The sequence below is a fragment of the Dipodomys ordii genome, unplaced genomic scaffold (assembly GCF_000151885.1).
Source record: "Dipodomys ordii isolate 6190 unplaced genomic scaffold, Dord_2.0 Scaffold5, whole genome shotgun sequence".
NCBI lineage: Eukaryota > Metazoa > Chordata > Mammalia > Rodentia > Heteromyidae > Dipodomys > Dipodomys ordii.
The window spans coordinates 21,995,223-22,022,315 of NW_012267221.1; the positions used below are offsets into that span (position 1 = coordinate 21,995,223).

The following is a 27,093-nucleotide window of genomic DNA, read 5'->3' on the forward strand; positions in this document are numbered from 1 at the left end:
AGTTGATGAAAAGTAAAAATGTGGAGATTTGAACAGAGTTTTAAATCTTACCCTTTGTGACTTCAATATCTTTCCTTGTGCCAGCTAAAGTGCTATATATTTTACGAACAAGCTCCATGTTGTTCAATAAGGAGTTAAATGCATTGAAGTAGGAGAAACTAACTTGGTGTGAGATACTTCCTCCAGCAGCCTAAGAAATAACAACACAATAAAATTAAAGATTTTTAAAAGAAACATACTTTGGATACTATATTACACTCAAAAAGGACTCAAAGGAGTTCTCGTCATTAAAATGATTAACAACCAGTACATAAATACAAGGAAGGTATCATACTAAAACACCCAGTGTATTACATGCCCTCAGGGAAGTCTATGTAATTTAGGTTTGAAGGAAGAAAGCAACATCTGGAAGTAGGACTTCATGGTTCATCTACTTATAAGGTCAGAAACAACAAATATAATTATTATAGATCAAAAACTGATATTTAAACAGGATTTTCAAGACCCTCAACTATGGAACTCCTGCTAGTCCTAGATAAATGAAATATCAATGTACAAGGTAAGGGACATTCTTTCTTGCCCACACACATTGACAAAAACTAAGTTGCAACTTTAAGTTTTGTGCTGAGAATGAAACTCAGGGCATCTTGCATACTAAGCTTGTGTTCTATCACTGAGCCACATACCCCTGCCCTAGTAACTTTAAATTTTAAGACTATTTTCATCATATCAACTTTTCTGATTTATTTGTGTGTGTGTGTGTGTGTTGGTACTGGGACTTGAACTCAGGGCCTGGGTGCTTTCCCTGAGCTTTCTCACTCAAGACTAGTGTTCTATCACTTGATCCACAGCTCCACTTCTGGCTTTTGGTGTTTAATTAGAGATAAAAGTCTCAGGGACTTTTCTGACTGGGCTGGCTTCAAACTGAGCTCCTTAGATCTCAGCCTTCTGAGTAGCTAGGATTACAAGCATGAGTAAACAGAGCCCAGCTACTTTTCTAAATTTTTAGCTATTTTAATCATTAATATATTTAGTCTTATAGTCTGCATTATAAGAAGTACAACTACCAAACTCCAAGAAATATATAGACACAGTGATGAGTATTTATTTGCTATTATGTCTTCAGTACAATAGCACAAATGACCCTCATGTCTACAGACCCTCATGTCTACAGGGTAGGAAAGTTCTTCTACTCACCACATGGTCATAAACTCCATTCTAAAAACCCAATTTCTAAGTCAGAAGTCAGAGAAATTCACATGATTGAAAATATATCCTTTTTTTTGGGGGGGGGTCCAGTCGTGGGGCCTAAACTCTGGACCTGGACACTGTCCCTCAGCTCTTCAGCTCAAGGCTAGCGCTCTGCCACTTGAGCCACAGCATCACTTCCAGCTTTTTTCTTTTTTGCTTATGTGGTGCTGAGGAATCGAACCCAGAGCCTCATGCATGTAAGGCAAGTGCTCTACCACTGAGCCACCTTCCCAGCCCATGACTGAAAATATTGCTATTAAAATTTCAAAAAGATGCTTGTGGAATTCCAGCATGACAGTCATAAAAGTCTATTACAAATAATGTAAATAATGATAGGCTATGTATGTACCCCTCACCTTTATGTACATGCCTCAACCCAAATACAGATTATATATATATATATATATATATATATATATATATATATAAATTTTTATTTTATTATTTACTTTTTGTTTATATGGTACTGAGGAATCAAACCCAGGGCCTCATGCATGCCAGGCAAACACTCTACCACCAAGTTACATTCCCAGCCCCAGATTACATATTTATTAACATGAATGTAGGTACCAGTGACACAAAAGCAGGACTCAAATTACTTAATATATTCCTGAAGAATAAAAACGTTATTTGGTAAACTAAGGCTATCATACCTACTTGGAAAGATTAAATAGGTTTCCTCAACCTAATTCACATTAAGTCAACCTTTTATTTAGTTTTTTTAAACTTTTTCTCTTTTCTTCCCAGTTTCTTTTTCTTTCTTTTTTTATTTTTTTGGTTTGAATATGAGGTGAGGGTAGGAAAGTGGAGGATGGGTGTCAGGGAGGTGAAATGTGTAGGAGAAAGTGACATGGTCCATGTTCAAATTCACTGAAGAAAAAGAACAGAAGTTGATCTTCTACCCTAGTCTAAATCGGGGATAATGATCTTCAGCTGAAACAACAAAAGCACTCATTGGCTTTCCTCCATTCAAAACAAGCAGTAATCAAAAACTTATACATAAGTGCATGAACAAAAAATTGGGTAAGTGAGGAAAATTTCGCCACTCAGTAAGGAAGTGGATGACATGAACTTGCTATTGGTCCAGTTAACTGTTGAGTTTTACCATTCAACCTATCAACAACCACCAAACAACAACAAAAACTTGTGTCTGGTGTATAAACACTGAAAGCACAGAGAGGGGCAGAAGAGTGAACCACAGAGGCTAATGGCCACATATTTCCTCCATACCTCCTGCCATGAGCATGAATATTAAAATTGTGCAGAGGCCAGGACAATTTTTCCAGCAAACAAAGAAAAAGTCATCCACATAACAAGATGAAAGCAGTAATGTCAGGAAAAGATTCTGCCCACTGAAAAAAGTAATTGTTCACTCTTGTCTATAAACCCTTTTTCCCTTAAACTAGACTCTGTCAATGGAAACAACCAACTTAGAAATGTGAAAGAACAAGATGATGACTCTGTAAAAAGCTTTACAATCTGAGGAAGCATCACCTCTACCTCCTTTACACACACACATACACACACACACACACACACACACACACACACACACACACACACACACACACACACACACACACACACACACACACACACACGGTTAACAACTACCAACCAAGCATGCAGTTTGAATAGCTGAGAGTTTTATAGGCCCAAGGAAGCCACTGAGGACCTAATGATTCAAAATGTCTCTGGAAAGAGAAAATTAAAGAACTGTTTTTTACTTACTGAAACCAAGTTCTCCTCCACAAAAGGAGTAAGCATGTGGGACCGAATGGTAACCATGATATCACTGAAGTCCAGACCAGAAATCATGCCACTTTTGCTTTTGTCTTTTAGTGCAAAAGCTTGCCTTGCATGTTCCAATTGCAGTTCCTGGAAGGAAAAATGAAAAATAAAGTATTAAATTGGTTAAAGCACATCCAAAGTACATGTTCTGGAAATGAAGGAAGCAGACCTCTTTCCCCATGTGTACTTACTATAAAGAGAAATAATATACACCTCGGAAATCACAACAAAGCTTTAAATTTAGGAGGCACATGCTTTCCTAGAAATATACTACACATAACACTCCTAAGAAAAACAAATTAATCAAATCATAGCAATGAAAAAGAACCTTCAAATTTTGTTCAAAAATTTTTGATCACTGAAAATAAGAGTGTAATTTTTTCAATGCTTTGTTTTGGCCTTTAAAACATACGATAATTTATTCTTTCTTGCTTGAAGACTTTGTCATTCAAGAGTACTTCTTGAATTAAGAGTTTTAATTTTAAATTACATAATCAAAGTTGGACTCTCATTTTTAATTAAACATCATTTTTTCAAATATTTTTTAAATGAACTCAGTGTGAAATTCTACCAACTTTGTGACATGTCATAATGCTAAAGGAAAATGATAAATAAAAAACTGCATAAGCAGAGTTTGGTTACTGCTGTAGGGCTCTGGGTACAGTTACGCTTAAACCATAGAAAAACAACTCAGAAAAACTACTGGACAGCCAAAGCTGTAATAAGTGATAGCTGTCAATAAAAATGACAAAATGCTGGACACCAGTGGCTCACGCCTGTAATCCTAGCTACTCAAGAAGCTCAGATTTAAGGATCACAGTTTAAAGCCAGCCAGGGCAGGAATGTCTGTGAGACTCTTATCTCCAATGAACGACTAGAAAACTGGAAGTGGTGCTGTGGCTCAAGTGGTAGAGGGCTCGCCTTGAGCTGAAGAACTGAGGGACAGTGCCCAGGCCCTCAGTTCAAGACCCACTACCAACAACAAAAAAAAGACATGGCTGGGAAGGTGGCTCAGTGGTAGAGTGCCACCCAGTGCCCTGGGTTCGATTCCTCAGCACAACGTAAGCAGAAAAAGCTGGAAGTGGCGCTGTGGCTCAAGTGGTAGAGCACTAGCCTTGATCTAAAGAGTGGAGGGACAACACCCAGGCCCAGAGTTCAGGCCCCACAACTGACAAAAAAAAAGACAAAATGTACCAATAACTCCCAAGATACTATACAAAAGCCAAAAATCAGAGAATTTCTGACCTGGGGTTCCATGGCATGATACAAATATATCTGTTGATACAACATAATAAAGGTGTGACCAGATGCCACTTTCATCTCTAAAAATGATATTTAAACATAGAACTACTATTCACATATTAAATAATATAACTTTTATTGTCACTCATTTATCAAAACCCTCAAAGTAATGTTGCTTTCCCTTTTTCTTTAATTTTGGGGCCTGGGGATGTCTCTAACTGTTAGAATGCTTACATAGCATGTACAAGGCCCTGGAATATACTCCTATTATGATTGATAGATACATAGATAGATATTTTGGTAGATATTTTGATAGATATTTTATAGTCACAAGAGGGATTTGTGACCTCTTAATGATAATTCAGTCAAAATTACTTTAGCAGATGTTTATAATGCATTAAGTTATATGTGAGTGTATATAGTTTTCAATATGCTTTAAAAAAATAATTTTAGGGAAATGAACTAAAGAAAAACATACTAAACCTACTAAATCACTCAAAACTTTTTTCTTGGTCAGTCATTGGGCTTGAACTCCAGGTCTGGGCCCTGTCCCTGAGCTCTTTTGCTCAAGGCTAGTTCTCTATCACTTTGCCACAACTCCACTTATAGTTTTCTGGAGGTTAATTGCAGATAAGAGTCACACAGACTTTCCTCCCAGGCTGGCTTTAAACCATGATCCTCAGATCTCAGCCTCCTGAATAGCTAGGATTACAGGCATCAACCACCAGCACCCAGCTCAATAGTCTTAAGTTTAAAAACCTACATGGAAATACTAAGTTATCTACAAAAATATGTACTTGTATTATCTTGAAAAGAGCAACAGAAATGGAAAAACAAATGTAACTTGTAAATGTATGTGTTAAAGAGGAGTCACTCCATTTAGTTCATTTCTATCATCTCAATTTCAACCTGCATCCTTCAAATGAATGAGAGACATTGTTTGCATCATTAGATTGGCTGAAAGTGGTCCTAAGACAAGGCTATTCCTAAGACAAGCAGCCTCAGAAGCAGAAAAAGGTTGACTCTCTTTCTTACTACATTTTTTCCTCACTCCTTCCTTTTTTTTTTCAAGTCTTTTGTTATTATGTCTTTGTCTTCCCTATGCACATGTCTTAATCTCCCAGAAATAATCAGTGGCAATTACACATAAATTTAACCCCAATGATACCAAAGAAAAGGTAGACTTTTAACAAAGAAGCAGAATGCACATTGAAAAATATTAAGAGATTTTATACTTTCTATAAGGTCAACAGTTGAAAGAGTCTTACCTGTTTTTTTAAAGACACACAGTTGAAGTACTATAAATAAAACCAGTATGGGGGAATTGGCATATGAGAAAAGCCATGAACCAGAGATCCAAACAGACACACAAGAGGGTCAAAACCCAGGCCCTGAGTTCAAGCCGATGACCAAAGCAAGCAAGCAAGTAAGAAAGAGAGAGAGAGAGAAAGAGAGAGAGAGAGAGAGAGAGAGAGGACACTTAAAGAAAACACTTTGCAGTGAATGTTTTTTAATTCTAAAAAAAAAAAGGCAAAAAACAGAAGACAGAGCAAGATGCAGCCTGAAATGTTATCTTCCTATGGTATATTTATGCCACCTGCTTTTCTTCTCTACCAGACTTTTTTCAATTAAATTTTCCTTTCATTAAAAAAAGTCTTTAATATCATGGGACAGGTGAGAGAAAACAGAACGCCTATGAAATAAAAAGACTGCTATTTTTTTAAGGAATGTTCAGAAAACCAAAAGTTCCTTTAAAAACTCAAAATATAACCATTTTTTAAATAAACAGAAGCTACAGAAGGAAAATAAGAAAGCAACTAAAATATTTATATTTACTAGTCCTAGAAAGGTATAAAGCTCAAGAAATATAAAAATGAAAACTTTAAGACCTGAAGTTTCCAAATTATAAGAGCCCACAGATGACAAGAAAATGTCTTAAAAAAAAACAAAAAACCCTCACACTAAGGAATATCATGAAATTTTATACCCAGACAAGAAAAAAAAATCCTAAAACCAACCAGAGTAGAACAAAAGAGTTTCAGTACTGAATCAAGAATGAGAATGGAGGGGCTGGGAATGTGGCTCAGTGGTAGGGTGCCTGCTGAGCATGCATGAAGGCCTGAGTTTGATTCCTCAGTGCCACATAAACTGAAAAGGCCAGAAGTGGCACTGTGGCTCAAGAGCTAGAGCTCTAGCCTTGAGCACAGAGAGACTCAGGGATAGAGCCTAGGCCCTGAGTTCAAGCCCCACGACTGGCAAAAAAAAAAAAGAATGAGAATGGAGGAAGTGGCTGCTCTGGCTCAAAGTGGTAGAGTACTAGCCTTGAGTAAAATGACTGCAAGGACAGCATACAGGGCCCAAGTTCAAGCCCACTACGATCTAAAAAACAAACAAACAAAAAACATGAGTGGCTCATGCCTGTAATCCTATCTGCTCAGGAGGCTGAGATCTGAGGACTGCAGTTCAAAGCCAGCCCAGGCAGAAAAGACTCTTATCTTCAATTAACCACTCAAAAACCAAAAGTGGAGTTGTGGCTTAAAGAGGTAGAGTACTAGCCTTGAACCAAATTGCTCAGGGACAGCACCCAAACCCTGAGTTCAAGCCCCACAGCAACAACAAGAACAACAAAAAGGAATGAGAAGGGAGCCTACCACCATTGGCTCATACCTGTAATCCTATAATCCTACCTATACTGGATGCTGAGATCAATATGGATCATGGTTCAAAGCCAGCCTGAGCAGAAAAGTCCAAAAGCTTCCATCTCCAAAAAAAACAGCAAAAAGCAGGGCTGGAGATGTTGTTTAAGTGGTAGAATGCCCCTTGAATAAACAAGCAAAGTAGGCTCAAAGCCTTACACTGAATTTCTTTTTCTTTTTTTTTTTGGGGGGGGTCTGGTCATGGGGTCTGAACTCTGGGCCTGAGCGCTGTCCCTCAGCTCTTCAGCTCAAGGCTAGCGCTTTACCACTTGAGCCACAGCGCCACTTCCGGCTTTTTTTTTCTTTTTGCTTATGTGGTGCTGAGGAATCGAACCCAGGGCCTCAGGCATGCAAGGCAAGCGCTCTACCACTGAGACACCTTCCCAGCCCACACTGAATTTCTTGATAGCTACACTACAAATTAGAGAAAGGAAAATAATGAAAAAATCCCTACAACAATTTAATGCCCAGTCAGATTATTTAATGATAAAGTAAGAGGTTTACAGATAGAGAAAAGTCTCAATATTTTAAACTGTACCTTCCTTAGAAAGCTAAAACAGGAACTATTCCACCAAAATGAAGTAAATCAAAAGATAAAAATCATGATAAAGAGAAAGATACAATCCAGAAGATAGGAAATTCAATAAAGCAAAAGACAAAGAGGTTCTCCAGGTTGAAGGTAAAAGGAGATCATAAAATAACAGCTGTGCAGGAAGCTTAGAAGGTTCACTTTCTGCCAGGTGCCAGTGATTCATACCTATAATCTTAGCTACTCCGAAGGCTGAGATCTAAGGATTAGGATTCAAAGCCAGCCCCAGAACTGGCACATGCACAAGCACAGGCACACGTACACACAAACATATTTACATATACACACATACAAAGCCCACTTTCTTTTTTTTTTTTTTTGTCGGTTGTGGGGCTTGAATTCTGGACCTGGGCGCTTTCCCTGTGCTCTTCAGCTCAAGGCGAGTGCTCTCCACTTGAGCCACAGTACCATTTCCGGTTTTCTAGTGGTTTATTGGAGATAAGAGTATCAAGGAGTTTCCTACCTGGGCTGGCTTTGAACTGTGATCCTCAGATCTCAGCCTTCTGAGTAGCTAGAATTATAGCTGTGAGCTACCTGCACCCGGCTACAAAGCCCACTTTCTGACCATAAAACAAATCAGGAACTTAGGGTGGCTGACATGGACAATAGTCTAGCGATTCCTTAACCTTAAACAAAGGGGTTGGGGGATGGGTCAATGGTAGTCCACTTGCCTGGTATGCACAAGGCCTTTGGTTCAATATTTAGCATTATTTTTTTAAAAAGAGGGGAGAAGGAAGAGGAGGAAAAGGAGGAAAAAGGAGGAGGAGGGTGGCAGCAACAGGAAAAAAAAAAAAGACAAGAAAAGAACACAGAATTAACCCATGATTCAGAATAAGTGCTCCTAGAAATATGCTCAAAAGGACTGAAAACAGATATTCAAACAAGTACTTGTATATGAACATTTGTAAGGCTCAATTCCTAATAGCCACAAAGTAGAAACAACTCAATAGTTTATCAACTGATAGACAAAAAATATCATATAGTTTTACGATGGAATATTAAGCCAAAAAAGAATAAAGTATTAATATATCTTACAATATGAATAATCCTTAAAAGCTGTTAAGTTTTTTAAAAAGCTAGTATGATAGGTCATATCTTATGATTCATTTACATGAAATATTTAGAATAGGTACAATCTGCTTTTTGTTCCATAGGAAAAAGGAGATTGTTGGCTGTCAGAAGCTGGGAGGGAAGCAAGAATAAGAAGTGATTATTAGGGGCTGAGAAGGTGTTTCAGTGGTAGAGTAGCTTGCTTTATATGCATGAGTCTCTGGGTTCGATTCCTCAGCACCACATAAGCAGAAAAAGCCGGAAGTGGCGCTGTGGCTCAAGTGGTAGAGCACTAGCCTTAAGCTGAAGAGCTGAGGGACAGTGCCCAGGCCCAGAGTTCAGGCCCCACGACTGACCAAAAAAAAAAAAAAAAGAAGTGATTATTAAACTTCCTTTTGGGGTAATGAAATGTTTGGAACAAGATAGTTGGGTTGATTAAAAAATACTATCAATCATCTAGGAGGCACTGAATTATGCTAGGTAAGTGCTCTACTACTGAGTCACATTCCTAGTCCCAAATATATATATTTTTAGAAAGCTCCTGGAGAACTCCAAGAATTTTTTTTTTGTTGTTGTTGTTCATGGGGCTTGAACTCTGGGCCTGGACACTGTCCCTTGGTTCTTCAGCTTAAGGCTAGTGCTCTACCACTTGAGCTACAGCACCACTTCCGGTTTTCTGGTGGTTTATTGGAGATAAGAGTCTCACAGACTTTCCTGCCTGGGCTGGCTTTGAACCATGATCCTCATATCTCAGCTTCCTGAGTTGCTAGGATTACAGGTATGGAGCCACTGGTGCCCAGCCAAGAATTTTTTTTTTTTTTTTGTCAGTCATGGGGCTTGAACTCTGGGCCTTAGTGCTGTCCCTGTGCTCTTCAGCAAACGGTGAACACTCTACCACTTGAGCCACTGCACCATTTCCATTTTTCTAGTGGTTTATGGGAGATAAGAATCTCATAGACTTTGGTGCCTGGACTGGCTTTGAATGGTAATCCTAGATCTCGCCTCCTGAGTAGCTAGGATTACAGGCGTGAGCCACCAACGCCTGGCCCAGCCAAGAATTCTTTATAGAAATCTTAGTAATAAGATATAAGAATGAATTATCATTAATATTATAAAAAGCTAAACAAAGACTGGAAATCTAAGAAAACTAATCATTTTAGTCATGAACTGCACAGTCCTCCCTGCCTCCCCCCTCAAAATCTGAGGATGTTAAAAGTTCCTTATATAAATGGTGCAGGATTTGTATATAATCTACACATATCCTCTCATGTACTTTGACTTTTTTTTTTTAGCAGTTCTGAGGGACTGAACCAAGAGCTTCTTACACATTAAGCAGGTGTTCTACCACCATGCTATACCCTCAGCTCCTCCTGTATCTTTAAATTATCACTGCATATAACCTACAGACATTCTCCTTTATACTTTCAATCATCTCTAGATTAATAAAACCAAATATGATATAAATGCTACATAAATAGTTGTTATGCTATATTGTTTAGGCAATACTGACAAGAAAAGACTATATTTAACAGAACCTATATATATGAAGGGCTGTATAGTAATTATAATTAGAATAATCTTATCATTACTGATCTAAATGGAATCATGACATAATTACATGGGTAGGGGAAGAAAATATCCATTCTATGGCAGGAAAGGAGAGATCACTAACTTCTAATCTACAATTAGAATTTGATCAAAAATAGCCAAAGTGAAAGCTGCGCACCAGTAGCTGACACCTGTAATCCTAGCTTTTCAGTAGGCTGAGATCTGAGGATTGCAGTTCTAAGTCAGTCCACAAAAAAATCCAGAAGTGGCGCCAGGCTCAAGGTGGAGCCTTGAGCAAAAGAAACTAAGCACCCAGGCCTTGACCAGCATACATACAAAAAGTAAAAATAATTTTAATATACCCAAAGTGAAATAGTAAGAGCCCCAAAAGGACTTCACAAAGTAAATGGGGATAAATACTTAAAGAAACAGCTACAAGCATTTAAACAATTTGCTTCCAGTAAGTGGAAAATAAAAAATGGGGACAAAATAAAGACTCCTACTTCTGTACTAAACTTAAAAAATTAAAGGGGAGGTAGAGGAAGAATAGTATGTAATTATGCCACTTATTAAAACTAAGCTTACCTGGAGAAACTGTGTGAATTCTGTGTAGTTAAGATGCTTCTTTCGATTATGGCCAAAATGCAGTCGGATAAATTCACAGTCCCAGTTAAAAGGGATATGATGATGAATAATAGTCTGCCCAAAAATTTCTTTGACATTTTCTTAAAAGGGAAAACAAGAATAAATTAATTATACTTGTAAGTAATTCAACCCACTGCAATGTTCCTACAGAAAAAAAATGAGAGTTTTTAAAATCAATATCATCTGCTTCTATTAAGATTAACTGCGAAAAAATTTTTGTGCCCAGAAACCCATGCACAGGAACACATTGATACAAAATATAATTTTACACTTAAGATTGTGTACCATTACACAGAAGGCCACGAAATTCTTAATTTCTCTTGATTTAATTTTAATTAGAAACTGATTTATAGCTTGAATTATAAATGTCTGCTACTTTACATTCCAGCGTAAAATCAATAGTGTTTTCCTGGTTCCTCAAGGAGTCGAATTAAACCCTTTATCAGAATCATGAATACCTAAATTACAGTATAATGCAATATTTGTCATAGTAAGTATGGTTTGATTGAGGCTTGATTATTACATTCACATTTCCCTGAATATGTCTATTGAAGATAGGTATAAAAAATACTACCAAAAGCATATCATTAGCTCAGCAGCAAGTACCTTATTAAAAGCTTCTGATATTGTCAAAAATATGGTCTTGACACAAAGCTTCAAAATCCCTATAAAATCCATGATTAGTAGTCTGAACTATTATAACATTTTAAGATAAGTGAAATTAGTGAATCATTTTTTACGTAAAAAACCAGACATGGTACACTAACTTTTAAATAGGAACCAGTCACACTATAATATGCAACAAAAACTCTACAGCTTGTCTTCATGCAACTAGCAACATCATTCACTTTCTTAGTTTTACATTTATTAGAAAAGTCAGTTCACAAATGACTGGTACTTTAACAAGCATAGACTGACTACGCTAATTTAGAAGCTCATGCCAAAGGACAAAAAATAACATAAGCAAGGTTAAGAATGCAGGAAGCCTCTTTTACTGATGTCTTAAGAACAGAATTATTTTCAAATTTAAGCCAATTCTATTAGTGAAATAATTTACTATTAATATCTATAAATTGTACTGGAGAATTAGTAAATACAAATTTAATGTTTTATAGTCTCCTATAACTATACAGTCTTTTCTAATTTCTACAGATTCTTTGAATAAGACACTAATCACATATTATAAATAGTTTAATGGATTCCCTCGGTTTTATATACCTTCTTTCCTAATAAAAGCATTGCTACTGGGTTGGGAGAATGTAAGAATTCTGAATTGGGAATCCTACACATCTAGACCCAATATAACAGCTAAGCAGTTTACAGCCATGAGCAAAGTTAAAAGAAGACATTGGATGTCACTGGGGAGATGGGATTCTCATCTTTTTTCTCAAATGGAGCACAGGATTTTTTTCTTACCTAAGTCACAACTATATTTCAGAGTTCTCAAATTAATTCAAGTATTTTCACCTTATATAAACACAAGTTAAATACTCTATGGGTCTTTGTTTCTAAAAGACAAGAACTCAATAGCAATTCATGGGATCCTAATTTCTTTTTCTTTTTCACTTTAATAATTCATTATGTAAAGGAAAGCGTTTCAGTACAATAAAATGAGGCTTCTCTATGCCTCATCTGTGCTGGTATCTGACCAGATTGAAAGCTCAAATAAAACATCATTTTGTCTTTCAGTAAATAATCTTTTAGTCACTGCATGTGATCTTGGTTTCTAATTACTATAAAAGGACAGGCCTTAGAATGAGAGTATGGGAATGTAGCTCAGAGGTAGAATGCTTGCCTATTATGTACAAGGGTCTGGATAACAATAAAAGCTTCCAAAAAAATACTTGGGACTAAAAATATTATGGAAGACCAGTGGAGATGTTTTAGGATCTAATTTAATTAGTTAGATGCTTCTATTCTTAAATGAACTAAATTGCTTACTTTTTAATCAAAACAAGTGTTCAACTAAAAGTTAAAAAATGGGAAACAAAGCCAGGCACCCATAGCTCATGCCTGTAATCTTAGCCACTCAGGAGGCTGAGATCTGAGGATCACAGTTCAAAGCCAGCCACGAACATCCATGAGACTCTTATCTCCAATAAACTACCAGAAAACTCAAAGTGGCACTGTGTCTCAAGAGGTCAAGCTCCACGACCAAAAAAATGAAACAAAATAGTTAACAAATTAGTTAAGTAATTAATTAAAAATCAAGCATAAGCCAGGCACTGGTGGCTCACGCTTGTAATCCTCGCTATTCAGGAAGATGAGATCCGAGGATCATAGTTCAAATCCAGCCCAGGCAGCAAAGTCCAGAGACTCTTATCTCCAATCAACCACCAGAAAACTGGAAGTGGCACTTTGGCTCAAGTGGTAGAGTACTCACCTTGAGCTGAACTCTGGACACCCAGGCCCAGAGTTCAAGCCCCACAACCAACAAAAAAAATAAATAAATCAAACATAGTACACATATTAGATAGAAACCACTTATGGTGTGTAATATATAAGCAAAACTATACCATATTTTGAGGGATTAGCAATATCATGTACTTCTTACATCATTTTATACTTTTAGGTGTAAACATTACATCTAAAAAATTAGAATTAAAATGTATTGTTTAAAATATGTAACTAAATAGTAACTAAATAGCTCATGCTGGAGCTACTCTTGAGCTACTCAGGAGGCTGAGATCTGAGGATTACAGTTCAAAGCCAGGCAGTGCAGGAAAGTCAATAAGACTATTATCTTCAATTAAGCACAATCAAGCTTTGACTCAAGTGGTAGAGCACTAGCCTTGAGGAAAAAACTTGGAGACAGGGCTGAGGCCATAACTTCAAGGCCCAGGACTGGCATAAAAAAATTATTATTAAAGTAAGCTATTTAATAGTACTCTTATGTGTTTGTTTACGGTACTAGGGTTAGAACTCAGGGCATTAAGCTTGCTAGGCAAGTGAGCCACATACACCCAGTTTACTACTTGAACTATGCCCCAAGTTCTTTTGCTTTTAGTTTATTTTTCAACTATGATCTCAAAACTTTTACCTAGGGCTTCAGACGCAATTCTCCTACCTCCACCTCTAAGTAACTAAGACTTACAGATATGCACTACCACATCCAGCTTATTTCTCAGATAGGGTCTTGTGCTAACGTTTGCTTGGGCTGGTCCTGAACTACCCATCTTCCTTTCTCTACCTCCGAAATAGCTGGCATTACAGGCATGTATCACCACACCTAGCCATGAGGCTTTATTTTAAAGGCTGTAACTCAAACTCAATCATTTGAAGAAATGTTCATATTGTTATACAGTGAGTTTGAGGTTAGCCTGGTTAGCTTAGCAAGATCCTATCAAAAAATGTAAACAAAGGAGAGAAAGAAAAAGAGAAAAAAAGGAAAAAATACATATTGCTATGTAATGCGAATAAACATGAACCCCTTTTAAACGATCAAAAAATATCAGAAAATTAAATGTGACTGCAGGTATGATGTGATAGGTATAAACCAACAGTGAGAACGGTGAATGAGAGCATGGGATGCCTTAATTCAAGCCCCAGTACCACAACAAAAAAATTAAAATTAAAATTAAAATAAATGTGAAAGTAAGTGAAAGACTCAAAAGCCTTTAAATTTAAAATTTTTAATAATCTATATTTTTCTGTTATTGTGATATATTTGTTATTGTGTATTCATAAACTAAATTTATAATATATTACTTATACCTAGAGAAATATCTCTAATAAAACCTTCGGGGGGGGGGTTTCCTATAGGAGGAGGACCAAACCCAGGTCCTCACATATATTAGACAAGCACTCTCCCACTAAGTCACACTTCTCTTCTAAACTTTCTAGCATTCTCTAGTAAGATCTCAGAATGTCTTTGAGGTCAATAAAATAATAGCCTAAACAACTCATAGCAATCTCTCCCAATACAGAAGGGGCATTTCCTGTGAGCATCTGTTTGGACATTTACTACTTCTCCTAAAGTGGTCTCTAGACAGCTTTGAATATGGTTTTATTATGACTATTATTATACACTCATTTATTAACTACTCACCAGTTATTTTTTATTATTTTAGTAGTGTCACAGGCTACAACTAAAGTTATTAGAATTAATACAATTTTAAACCTACTCTGGACCCTCTTGAAATATATTCTACTTTTCTGTTACTGTTTCTACACCAAATGCCTCAGGCTTGTTCAGGAATATCCCAAAAATCACAGCCATAACTACTGTGCTAGTTCATAATCACTTTTTAAAACTAGAATATGCTTATATTAATAGATATATAGTATATAGATCTATATGTGTGTGTGTGTGTGTGTGTGTGTATATATATATATGAATGGGGCATGGCCAAATAGTGGAGCATCTGCCTAGCAAGTGAGAAGCCCTGAGTTCAAACTCCAGTAATGCCGAGGTGGGGGAAAGAGTGAATGCTCTAGAACTGGATAGTTTATAATTGTTGATGTTCTGATCTTGCTTGGTTTCATCAAATACTGCGTGACATGAAAGGGAATACCAATCATCTAACAGAAACTGCATAGCAAGTTTCCCACCCAGAGAGAATCCCATCTTTCCAGTGGCAAACAAGGATCTTTAGCTCTAAATAGCACTCCTTAACAGTGCTATTTCAGGGGGCCAGAGTTCTAGCCTGGATGAAAGGGATATGACAGTCACATCTTACTGGTGGCAAAAATCATGATCTAGTATTTTATAGTAGGTTGGCATTGCTAAAAGGAACAGGAATCCATTCGTTTTCTGACATATAGAAAACAATAGACCACTTTCTCACTTCCTGCAGAGCATGGGTTTATGAAAGGGATGGTTTATAATTCCACAGGAAAGGGAATTGAGGCCAGACACAAAAGTAGCCTGTCATTATGTTCTCTTTGCTCAAAGGAGAGGAGCACAATGATTTGTCAGGAAGGCAGGTAATGGTGACAACTGTGATTAAGTGAAAATGTTCACAGACGTTTAACATTAGTCAGTTTAGCTGTATCAGTCACTTATAAATGATTGAACTAAATGAAATACACATTGCAGAATATATATTACATAAGTTGTCTTAACAGAGGTTTCCATTTCCCCAGCTGCCCACGCTGTGTCTTCCCATCTCATCCACCCTTATCCCTCCCCTGGTTATTAAGGGAGCTTCCTACTGGTCTTGTTATCCTTCTGCAGTACAAAATTACCTCTGACCGGGGCTGGCACTCTTCTCCAAGCCTGCCACCATGCCTGTTCCATGAATGAGCCTGGAAGGAGCTGCTGTACCAACGGTGTGGCCAGAGAACTCCTCCTGTAGGTATACAAGCCATCAGCCCTGTGTCACAGCCCACCTACCATCAGCCCAGCTTGACATCGAGTCCAAGGATTCCAGCCCAGCAGGAGCCACTGCTTCCAACTTACAGGCTTGAGAACCAATGTTCTTATTGTCAGGGAGGGGAGGGGAATTCCTCAATAGCTGAGTCTGACGTGCACAGTTAAAGTCAAATTAGAGAAGCTCTCAGGACACCCACCCTGAGCAGTGACTATCCTTATGTATAACAAACACAATGGTGAGACTTGTGAAGGTGCTTTTCAGTGAAGGAAAAATTGAGGGGAAAGAGTAGGAACAACTGGGAGGTCAAAAAAAAAAAAAGAAAAGAAAAACAACAACAAAAAGACCAACAGCAAAACTTGTGAAGTCTCAACCAACATAGCACATATATAGACTCAGTCCCAGCTTCTGAGTTCTGCTCCCAGGTAGGTCATTAGAAACCTGGGTGAATACCCTCCCTATTTCTCTGGAAGAAAGTATTTCTGGTAGCCCTTTACCTACCTCCAGAGGGGATTACTGTATGATCAGTCAATAGAGTGGTCCTGTGGCCAACTATATGTAAAGAGTTCATTTCTCAGAAAAGAGAAGTTCACATTCAAAGAGCATCTTTTAGTATAGAAGCTTCAACAGTCTACCATCAAACAGCAGAGAAACTAGCATTGTGCCTGTTTTTCCTTTAACCTCAAACTGCAAGCTACTCGAATAGCCTAGAATATTTAAAAAGTAGTCCTCTGTGTGATGTCTGAAAGCAATACAAAAAAAAATCATGATTTAATTGAATACTTGGTTGAAACGCTATGCTAAATTATCTTAGTTACTTATCACCAATAGAATTTCATATTATTCCATGTCTATAAACTCGGTATTTACTACCATTATAATTTCATATTATTTCATTTAAAGCTTTGTTTCTAGTGAGAAAGAACTTATTTTTCATATCTATACTACCATCTCCTAACCCTTTAAATAATAGTAGTGGTTATACCCAAACAACTTCAATCTATTCTTCCATTTAGTGGTGAAAAACTATTTTAGAGGCATAAATGGAACACATTTTTATTTGCTATATTGGCTGACAGCCACCATATACTAAATCAAAAGTTATTTCTTCTTTGGAGAGGATCTACAGTCAGGAGTAAGGATGTATATTTGAAAAAAATTGAACTTCCATTTCTATGTAAACACTGGTACAGAATGCTGATGAGTTTTTAATAGGGAATTCAGAACATATGTTTCACAATCATCTACTTAAAAAAAAGATTACTTCTTTGACAAAGCAATACACTTTTTTTGGTTAATTTGGGATAAATAGATGGCAACTTTTGACAATACAATGTAGGATTACTACTTAATTAGGTCACCTCAGTCTAATTCTACCAAGCAGAATGTTCAGTACATCGTAGAGAATAGTGAGATCCAGGCAAATTTACACACCAATCATGCAATGGCCTCTACAAGGCTCATGCCACCTAGCAGTAACATATATACAAGCCATTAAATATTTATCCACAGCATGCATTAGGAATTGTATTAAAAGAACACTGAAGCTGGAATAATTAACTGATGGTTTAATTATTAAAGAAAAGAAAACCTCCAGAATGCTTTCCTGAACTTTTACAATATGAAATGGTTAATCAAGGTCTCAATATAAGTTCTGCCTCTCAAGATGGAGGCGTCTTTAACAATGAGAACAAAAGAAAAACAACTTAGTCCAGCACTTAAGTAAATGTTGTTCAATACTGCTATATATAATCATTGCAAAGATGATACAATTTAAACATATAATTTGATGTGCATAAAGGCATATCTAAGAAAAAAAGCATAGATGAGAGCAATACACTCAAGTATACAGATAACATTATCTTTACGGTCTTCTAGAGACAGTAATGACATAATGGTTTTTCCTCTCTCCATTGCATCTTGTATCCAATATTCTCTCCTAACTTTCTTTGTGTGCACGAGAGATATGGACAACTTAAATTACTTCAAACTAGAAAATATAGGTCATCTGATAAAAAGGATTTAAGTCTAGTTAGAATGAACTCAAAATTTTCTTCAATCTAAACATGTGTATAAATACATAGCATAATTCATTTTATTAAATGGGTACAAACATAAAAACTGACCTTCATCATAGATCCAAAAAGCCTATAAAAAATAAAGTCCAAGTGAATTATTTCCTCATGCAGAGATTCTGTAGTCTTGAATACAACCTGAAATAAGTGGGTCTCAGAAATTTTATTAAATGGCATTTGTTATAAGTAACCATTTCAATGCTTTTCTTGTTTTCCTCCTTTTTTATGATTCTTTTCAGTTTAAGTGGAACAAAATGGGGTTGGGAATGTAGCTCAGTGGTAGAATGATAATCAAGCATGTATGAGGACTCGGGTTCAAACCACACACATAAGGAAAGTCTACAAATTGATCCTCAAAACTAAGGATCCAGTCTAGGCTAGATAATAAGACTGCCTGAACTAAACAAAAACAAAACTAGGACCAAAAAGGAAAATGTTCAAAGTCCTTAACAAAATCCTTAATTAAGACAAAGTGGGCATGCTAGAAATCTCAGCACTTGATAGGCTAAAGTAGGAGAATCATGAATTCAAGGCCAGCATGGGCTGCATAAAGACATCCAGTCTTTAAAAAGAGGGCTTGAGAGGACTTTTCCCCCTGGGACTGGGAAATCAAATCTAATCTATTCATTCTTCCTTTTTTCATGGCTTTCCATTCACATTCAAATTAATTTATTAAATGAGAAAGAAAAAGAGAGAGAGAGAAACAGAGAGAGACAGAGAGAGAGAGAGAGAGAGAGAGAGAGAGAGATCCAGCCAGACAAGGACTCTGGGAAGTTTCCCCTATTCCATAATAATCTTGTCACTAGATTCTGGAAAGCAAGATTCTGGAAAGTTCATCTGTTCTTCAGTGTATACCAGATGCTATAAAAACTAAAATTTATTTTTTAACCTAATTATAGTTCTTGAATTCCTAATTTTTAAGTTGTAATGTAAGAGAAAAAGTAGCTATAAAATCATGAGAGATCAATTAACTACACACTATTATTCCTATGAAGTAAGGTATATATAAAGCAGCTTCTTACTACATTCATTTTGATCTTCTTAACAACATCATGCATCTCTGTTACTAGTCTATTGGATGAAGTATCTTAAGCAACTTGTTGGGAAAAGCAATCAAATGGAGGAAACATGATACCAAGGCAGGGGACTAAGTATATTAAAATTTGATTTTGAGAAATTAAATTCATATTGCAATAAACACAAGTATACCGTCTCTAACTCAGACATTTGTATCAAACTATTTCCCAAGTAGTCTGTACCATATTTGGAGGACATGTATGTGTAATACTTACTGAAAATAAAAAGTACAGCACTAACAGCAGTACAGAATTGATGTTAAATGATGAGATGACATCAATTTTGTTCTTTATACCACAGAATGCAGGTAGTTAAGAGGAAAGTCAACATTCTTCAGGAGGCAAAATGGTCAGAGCTAGCTCCCAAACAGGGGGATTGCCAAGATATATGCAGAAATATAAAGAGTGCTACATAGTATTTATTTTGGAAAATGTTCTCACACAAAGGACTGTATTGGATCAACGAGCATAGGAAGGTAATCGGTGCCAAGCTAGAAAATATGCCCACCAAAGTTATAGCCAAGGCGCCACTGGTACTTTTGATTGATTTGGATTATCTCACCATGTTTACCAGTACTGTGATACTTCTTCCTTCAGGTTTAAGGACATCTATGTACTTTATAAAACAAACATCACAACAAATTTACATTTAGTGCTATAGCACTAATGTACTTGGGAAAAGCCTTATTTTAGAGCTTCAACATGGGTCAGCAGTAGAGTTTCCTGCCTAGCAAGTAAAAGACCCTGAGTTCAAACTCAAGAACCACCAAAAATGAAAGGGGGAAAGGGGGAGAGAGAGGGAAGCCCAATTTTCATTTTTTTAAAACATATATTTGTGCTAATTCACACCATAACAAGAGTTCAGGTTCAGTTTTGCAAGATGAAAAAAGTTATGTAGGTATATTTTACAGCAGTAAAATATAACCATTCTGAACTATATACTTAAAATGGCTAAGTATAAATTTTATATTTTTCCAGTATTAGAAGAAAAAATAGTACAAAAGGGACTCAAAATCTTTGAAAGCATTATATTGTTTCCATTGAAATTATTCCTTTTGTAAGAATAAATAGCCAATACTTTTTCTGAAAATAAACTAATTTCTGCAAATAATAGAGGGTGCCATTGGCTCATGCCTATAATCCTACCCAAGATTTCTGAGCTGACATCTGAGGAGGACAATTAAAAGCCAGCTCCATTAGGAAAGTCTGTGAAATTTTAATCTCCACATACCAAAAAGCCAGAAGTGAAGCTGTCATTTCAGTGGTAGAGTACTGGCCTTGTGCACAAAAGTTCAGGGACAGGCCCAGGCCCTGAGTTCAAGGCTTAGAACTCTCCTAAAACAAAATGAAACAAAAAAAAAAAACCTAACATAGAGTTACAAATAAAAGTCCTAACTTGTATAGTTATGAGACATCACTATTAGATGATGTGCCCACCAAAGGATTTAAATCAATTTCTATACACAATTTGGATGGTGATTTTAATAGTCTAGCCTTATTTTGTATAAAGTCAAAAATTTTAAATGGAGGATGAGAAATTAAGAGAACACTAATCAATTTTGTCTTAATTCTCCTTTAAGCCTACTGTTGACATAAAGCAATTTTCCAAAGATGCTGCAGAGAGTCTCTGAACTCCCTACCCCAAAATTCTTTAAACAATGACAAGACTGTTGCATGCTGTTTTACAGTCTACTTTCTGAAGAATTTTGCTTAGGCTGGCCCAGAACAAGATAATTTTGAACCATATATTTCAGGAATGTCAAAGTATCAGTGACTTACTGAGCTAAAGTAACAGCATTCTAGATTCCTTAATCTTTTGCAAAAGCCTAACAATTTGAAGAAAATAAAATCACTTGTGTCTCTGTAAATTGTTTTAGGAAATAAATGCTTTGCTTATTGATTAGGTCATAAATACTCAGTTGTCTATATTCGGTTGTTAGACTTAACAATCAGAGTCTGCATAGGCATCATTAACTTTATTTAGCACTTTTAACCTTTTCTTTCCCTTACCAAATGTCACTTCTCCATTTCCACTCTTGTCAAACAACTGGAAAGCCACTATGAACATGGAATCTGGAGCACACAAAACAGATTCAAAGGCCAAGAACTCTTGATAGGAGATCAACCTAGAACAAAATGTAAACTATTACTAGCTAATAAAGGAAGGGGAAATATCAGGCATTTCATCTGCCACTACAGTATGAATGTAACTCAAGGTGACCAAATAACAGATGAAAGGTAGATATATTCCAGGAAAGGAGACAGGAAGGGAATATTACTCTTTCAAAAGTCCCTAACAAAGACCCCATGCCATCTTTCTGCTATTCTCAAGGGACTACTGTCTAAGTAGAATTATAAAAATTTGTTTATATGCACAAAATATGCATACTGTTGTCTATTTTTCTTTTTCAAACTGAAATTTCATAAAGATATACTATGGAATATTCCTGTAGTAATGAACACATTTGAAAATATACAGATTAGGAAAGATTAATTTTCTTGGGAAAAACACAGCATTGACAATTTTAATAATACCTGAGGAGACATACATGGAACATTATTTCACTAACAAGTCATAAATGCTTTGTAGAGGTAGTTTTTTGATTCAATGTTTTGCTCAACATTTGAACATACTAGCCCAGGCAGTGTTTTGGTTGTTGTGTGTGTGTTGGGAGCAGGTAAAAGGATTAGGCTGACTTTCTAGTTTTGAGGTAGAACAGAAGGATTTGCTAAATTCCAGAGACAGGTTGAGGGATTTATCCGGTACACCCATCATTGGTGGGGACCAGAGAGCAGCAAGAGGGGCAGCCACACTGTCTACCCCAGGGGATTTCTTCTGAGCCAAGTCTCAGGTACCTTCTTGGGGAAAGCACAGAAGTGTGTCACAGAAGTGTGTCATCTTTTGCCCTGAATAATGTGAATACGATCAAGTGCAAGAGGCATGAAAAGCTGTTCCTTCATCAGAATTAATAAACAAAGATATTTTCATCACCCCTCCCCGCAAATAATAATAATAATAATACCTGAGGGGAAAAAAGCAGCCCATAGCCAGGCACTGGTGGCTCACGCCTGTAATCCTAGCTACTCAGAAGGCTGAGATCTGAGGATCACCGGTTGCAAGTCCGTGAGACTCTTAACTCCAATTAACCACCAGAAAACCGGGAGTGGTGCTGTGGCTCAAGTGGTAGAGCACTAGCCTTGAGCTGGAAAGCTCAGGGACAGTGCCCAGGCCCAGAGTTCAAGCCCACAACTGATTAAAAAAAAAATGCAGCCCATTTTAAAAATAGTATGTTGACAATAATAATATTAAACCTCATTCTAGCTGCTCAGATCTGAGATCTGGGAATCATAGTTCAAGCCAGCCAGGCAAAATCTTTCAAAATGAAAATATGATCAAATCACTTTTCTTTTTTTTTGGGGGGGGGGTCCAGTCGTGGGGCCTGAACTCTGGGTCTGGGCGCTGTCCCTCAGCTCTTCAGCTCAAGGCTAGCGCTCTACCACTTGAACCAAAGCACCACTTCCGGCTTTTTTCTTTTTGCTTATGTGGTGCTGAGGAATCGAACCCAGGGCTCAGGCATGCAAGGCAAGCGCTCTACCACTGAGCCATCTTCCCAGCCTCAAATCACTTTTCTATCTTAACCTTTTTAACTATTCAGTGGTCATACTTAAAATAGAGAGACCAGATATCCTATAAAACTACTAGTAACATACTCAAAGTGGCCTGATTTGGACAAAATGTTTATAGAAAGTTGTAATCTACACTTGATCTTAGCTGAAAGGCTGAGAAGAGATTAGAAAGTTGTAATCTAAAGGAACAGACCCAGTCTTTCATGTGGCTTGCTTGTATGCCCACACAACTGATTAATGCATATCTTCTTGTTCTCTACAATGCAGCCCACTCACTATCTGCAACCAGAACAATTCATGTTCCCTCTACTCAGGGCCACCGCTCAGCAATTCATATCCTCTGAATAATCCCACAACCTCCAATGTTTTTTTTTTTTTTTTTTTTTAGGTCCGGTCGTGGGGTCTGAACTCTGGGCCTGGGCACTGTCCCTCAGCTCTTCAGCTCAAGGCTAGCGCTCTCCCACTTGAGCCACAGTGCCACGTCCCGCTTTTTTCTTTTTGCTTATGTGGTGCTGAGGAATCGAACCCAGGGCCTCATGCATACAAGGCAAGCACTCTACCACTGAGCCACCTTCCCAGCCCCAACCTCCAATGTTTTACTCATTTAATTTGCACCCAGTTCTTACACCAATCGAATGTAGTATCTTTGCCTCAAAAGAAGCATCCCAGAGTCCCAACAGTGCTTAAGAGTCTTGTGAATGCTTGAAGAAAAAGTTCCCTAGTCAAAATTATTTGTCCATTATGATTGGCACTGGTGAACTACCAAAAAAAATAATTATAATTCACAACACAAATTTTAGGAAGTAAAACCAAATGCATTCATAAAACACAATGGGTAGACTTGGGGTATAGATCAGTGGCAGCACGTATACTAAGCATGAATGAGGTCCTGGGTTCCATTCCCAGTAACAACAACAAAACAATAAAATAAAAAAGGAAAGAGATAGGGAAGAGGAGGGAGGAAAGGAGGAGAGTAAAGAAATAAAAAGAAGGAAAAAAACAGGAAGGGAGGAAAGAAGGGAAGGAAAAAGAGCAATGACTAACATGTTGTTTTAGTTTTGAATAAAATCTAAAGATAGGTGGTATCTTCCAGAGGTCTGAGAATATATAACACAAACAGTTATGTAGGGTAAGAGTTAGAAGACTGCCACTTTCTACCTATTTTTAGATGCTTGATACTTTTACAATGAAGAGCTATTAGCATTATTTATTCTGATTATAAAAGAAATTGTAAAAGACCTGGGCTGACTATGGGTAGAAAACAAGCCTATATTTTTTCCTAAACAGTTTCCAAAATTGGGTATTATAATTAAAACTATCCTAAACTATCAATATATAGCCTTAAAACCTATTTCCTACTCAATAAGCAAAACCTGTAGTTATGAGAAAAGACCAAAGATTGTTTCCTTTTTTTTTTGGTCGGTTGTAGAGCCTGAACTCTGGGCCGGGGCACTGTCCCTCAGCTCTTCAGCTCAAAGCTAGTGCTTTGCCACTTGAACCACAGCACCATTTCTGGCTTTTTCTGCTTATGTGGTCCTGAGGAATCGAACCCAGGGCCTCATGCATGCAAGGCAAGCACTCTACCACTCAGCCACCTTCCCAGCCCTAAAGATTGTTTCCTTAATGAGCACAGATTATAAACTGTCAGTTAAGAGACTAAAGTTGGCTTACAGATATATTTTCTTTGGCATAGAAAGTAGATTTTTTGTGGGTTTGTTGCTGTCATCATTGTTGGGGGGTTGAGAAAGAGAGTTTCTTTTTAGTTCTGAGGTTTAATAACTCAGTGGCTCAAGTTTCCTAGGGAGGGGCTCTTATCAGCAAGTCAGGCCCCCAGCCCTGATTTTTGTTGGTGGTGGTGGTGGTGTGGAGTTTAAACTCAAGGCTTTGCACTAGCTTGTTTGCTTGTTATCCAGCCTTGGTTTTTGCTGATGGTGTCTTACTTCCTGCACATTCCTGGGTGCAATCCACCTAGATTAAGCATCACGGTAGCTAGGATAACAGGCACATGCCACTGCACCCAGCTATTTGCTAAGAAACCTTCTCACAGACTTTTGCCTACCTTGGGTAGCCCAAGTGACAATACCAACAATCTTAGCCTCCCAACTAGCTAGGCTTATAGGCCACCGCACCTGGCTGAAAACATTTTTTTTTCAGTTTCATTGGCTGTCAACATTAGGAAACCCTAAGATTTCATATAAATTTCCAGAGTTTTGGGTATCTGTTCATAAATGGCAAGGTTGGGCAACTAGAGGTCTCTGGGTCTAAGTGGGACCAGCAGCCCTTATAGCCAAGCAGAAAGTGCCTCATCAATTATCTACAACTACCTTGGTCCTGTAGATTTGAGGCTTGCATAGGTTCTAACTATGCAACAAGTAGCCCACTGCTAAAATGCAAAGTCTATGAAATTTACTATATTCATATTCAAAAGACAAAATTTCCAAAAATGTATTTATTTTCTAACTTTGAAATAATATTTTGTGAATGTGGTGGTCACGTTAAGAAAAATTTCCTACAAAGTCCCCTAACTGAATGGAAACTAATAAAAATGCCAAAACATTACTAGATGACCTTTGTAATTTTTAAAACAGCCAGGATTTCTGTATAAAAGATTCTTCTATATGCATGTGGTACATCAAGGGAAACACTTTTTTAAAAGTACAAAAAGAAAAACTAATATTTCACATTATAGGAGAATAAGAGCCACCAGATGAAATTCTAGCTAGAATTAAATATAGAAATTACCATTCTAGAAGCAACTGTCCAAATATTTCACATCAGATCACACAATAAGTCTATGAGGTATGCATTTAGTGCATAAAAGCATTATATAACCAGAACTTTCAAAGTTTAAACCACAATCCCAACAATAATACTTGACTAATGACTTTTACTTTTAGACAATCCATCAGGCTATTTATACCACACAAGGCTGTTTTCACATGTCTGTCCATAGCAAGCATCTGTATCAAAACACTCCCTATTTCACCATCTACTGAGGGATAAGAAATGGGGAGGAAGAAAGTGAACAGTTTATATGCCAAGAGGAAGTGTAATAAGTCTATGTCCAGAAGAGTAAAATATTGACCACTATTAAATCAGCTTTTCCCATGCTCTGAACCAAGAAATTTCAACTTTTCTATACTGTTTCTACTCATTTGATCTGATTTGGTCATGGATGATTATAAGCTATGCTATATGTTGCCATTTCAAGTTACATATCTATAGGACTCATCATCAAAAGAAGTATAATAGACTAAGAACCACAACTTGGGGGTAGACTAAGACTTCCAACTTTATTTTAACTTTTTATAACTGTTATAGATAGACAAAGAGAATGTATTCTTTTTCTTTTGGTCGGTCATGGGGCTTGAACTCTGGGCCTGGGCACTGTCCCTGAGTTCTTCAGGCTCAAGGCGAGCACTCTACCACTTAAGCCACAGCGCTACTTCCAGTTTTATGGTGGTTAACTGGAGATAAGAGTCTCATGGATTTTGCTGCCCAGGTCTGGCTTTGAACGGCAATCCTCAGATCTCAGCCTCCTGAGTAGCTAGGATTATAGGCATGAGCCACCAGCGCCCGGCAAGAATGTATGTTTTAAAAAAATAATTGTAAAAGCTAAAATGACTACACTCCCTTTGAGCTAGGGAATTAAATCAAATGGTAGAGCACTTACTAAGAAAATTCAAGGTCTTAGGTCCAATTTTGATAAGAAAAACGGTCTAAAAATTAAGAAAAACTGATTTTATGTTACCAAGCAAGTCAAGCAACCACTCTGGGCCTTAATTTCCCATTAAATAAGAAAGGGTGACTTCTTTGACTAAGTAAAGCCTTTGATTCTGTTGAATTAATAAACCTTTAACAGTTGAGTGCTGGTGGCTCATACCGGTAATCATAGCCACTCTGGAGGCAGAGATCTGAAGATCATAGTTCAAAGCCAACCCAGTCAGGAAACTGTGAGACTCTTCTCTTCAATTAATGACCCAAAAAGCTGGAAGTGGAGCTGTGACTTAAATGGTAGTGTGCTAGTCTGTGCTAGTCTGTGCTCAGCAACAGCACCCAGGCCCAGAGTTCAAGCACCAGGATGAGAAAAGAGAAGAAAGAAAGAAAGAAAGAAAGAAAGAAAGAAAGAAAGAAAGAAAGAAAGAAAGAAAGAAAGAAAGAAAGAAAGAAAGAAAGAAAGAAAGAAAGAAA

The 27,093-nt window shown here is 37.2% G+C and overlaps 1 protein-coding gene across 3 annotated transcripts in view; it reads right to left on the minus strand.

The window, feature by feature from the left end:
* Slc25a12 (solute carrier family 25 (aspartate/glutamate carrier), member 12) overlaps window positions 1-27,093 on the minus strand; it is a 108,212-nt gene that overhangs the window by 39,075 nt on the left and 42,044 nt on the right. For 2 of the 3 annotated variants that reach the window (XM_013030518.1, XM_013030511.1), the window contains exons 4-7: window positions 21,286-21,401; window positions 10,753-10,892; window positions 2,983-3,129; window positions 52-190 (exon numbers count right to left, since the gene is read on the minus strand). In XM_013030518.1, coding sequence (XP_012885972.1) covers window positions 52-190; window positions 2,983-3,129; window positions 10,753-10,892; window positions 21,286-21,401 — 542 coding nt within the window. Of the gene's footprint in view, window positions 1-51; window positions 191-2,982; window positions 3,130-10,752; window positions 10,893-15,999; window positions 16,426-21,285; window positions 21,402-27,093 lie in introns of those variants that run through there. The other variant, XM_013030527.1, reaches the window with a different exon arrangement.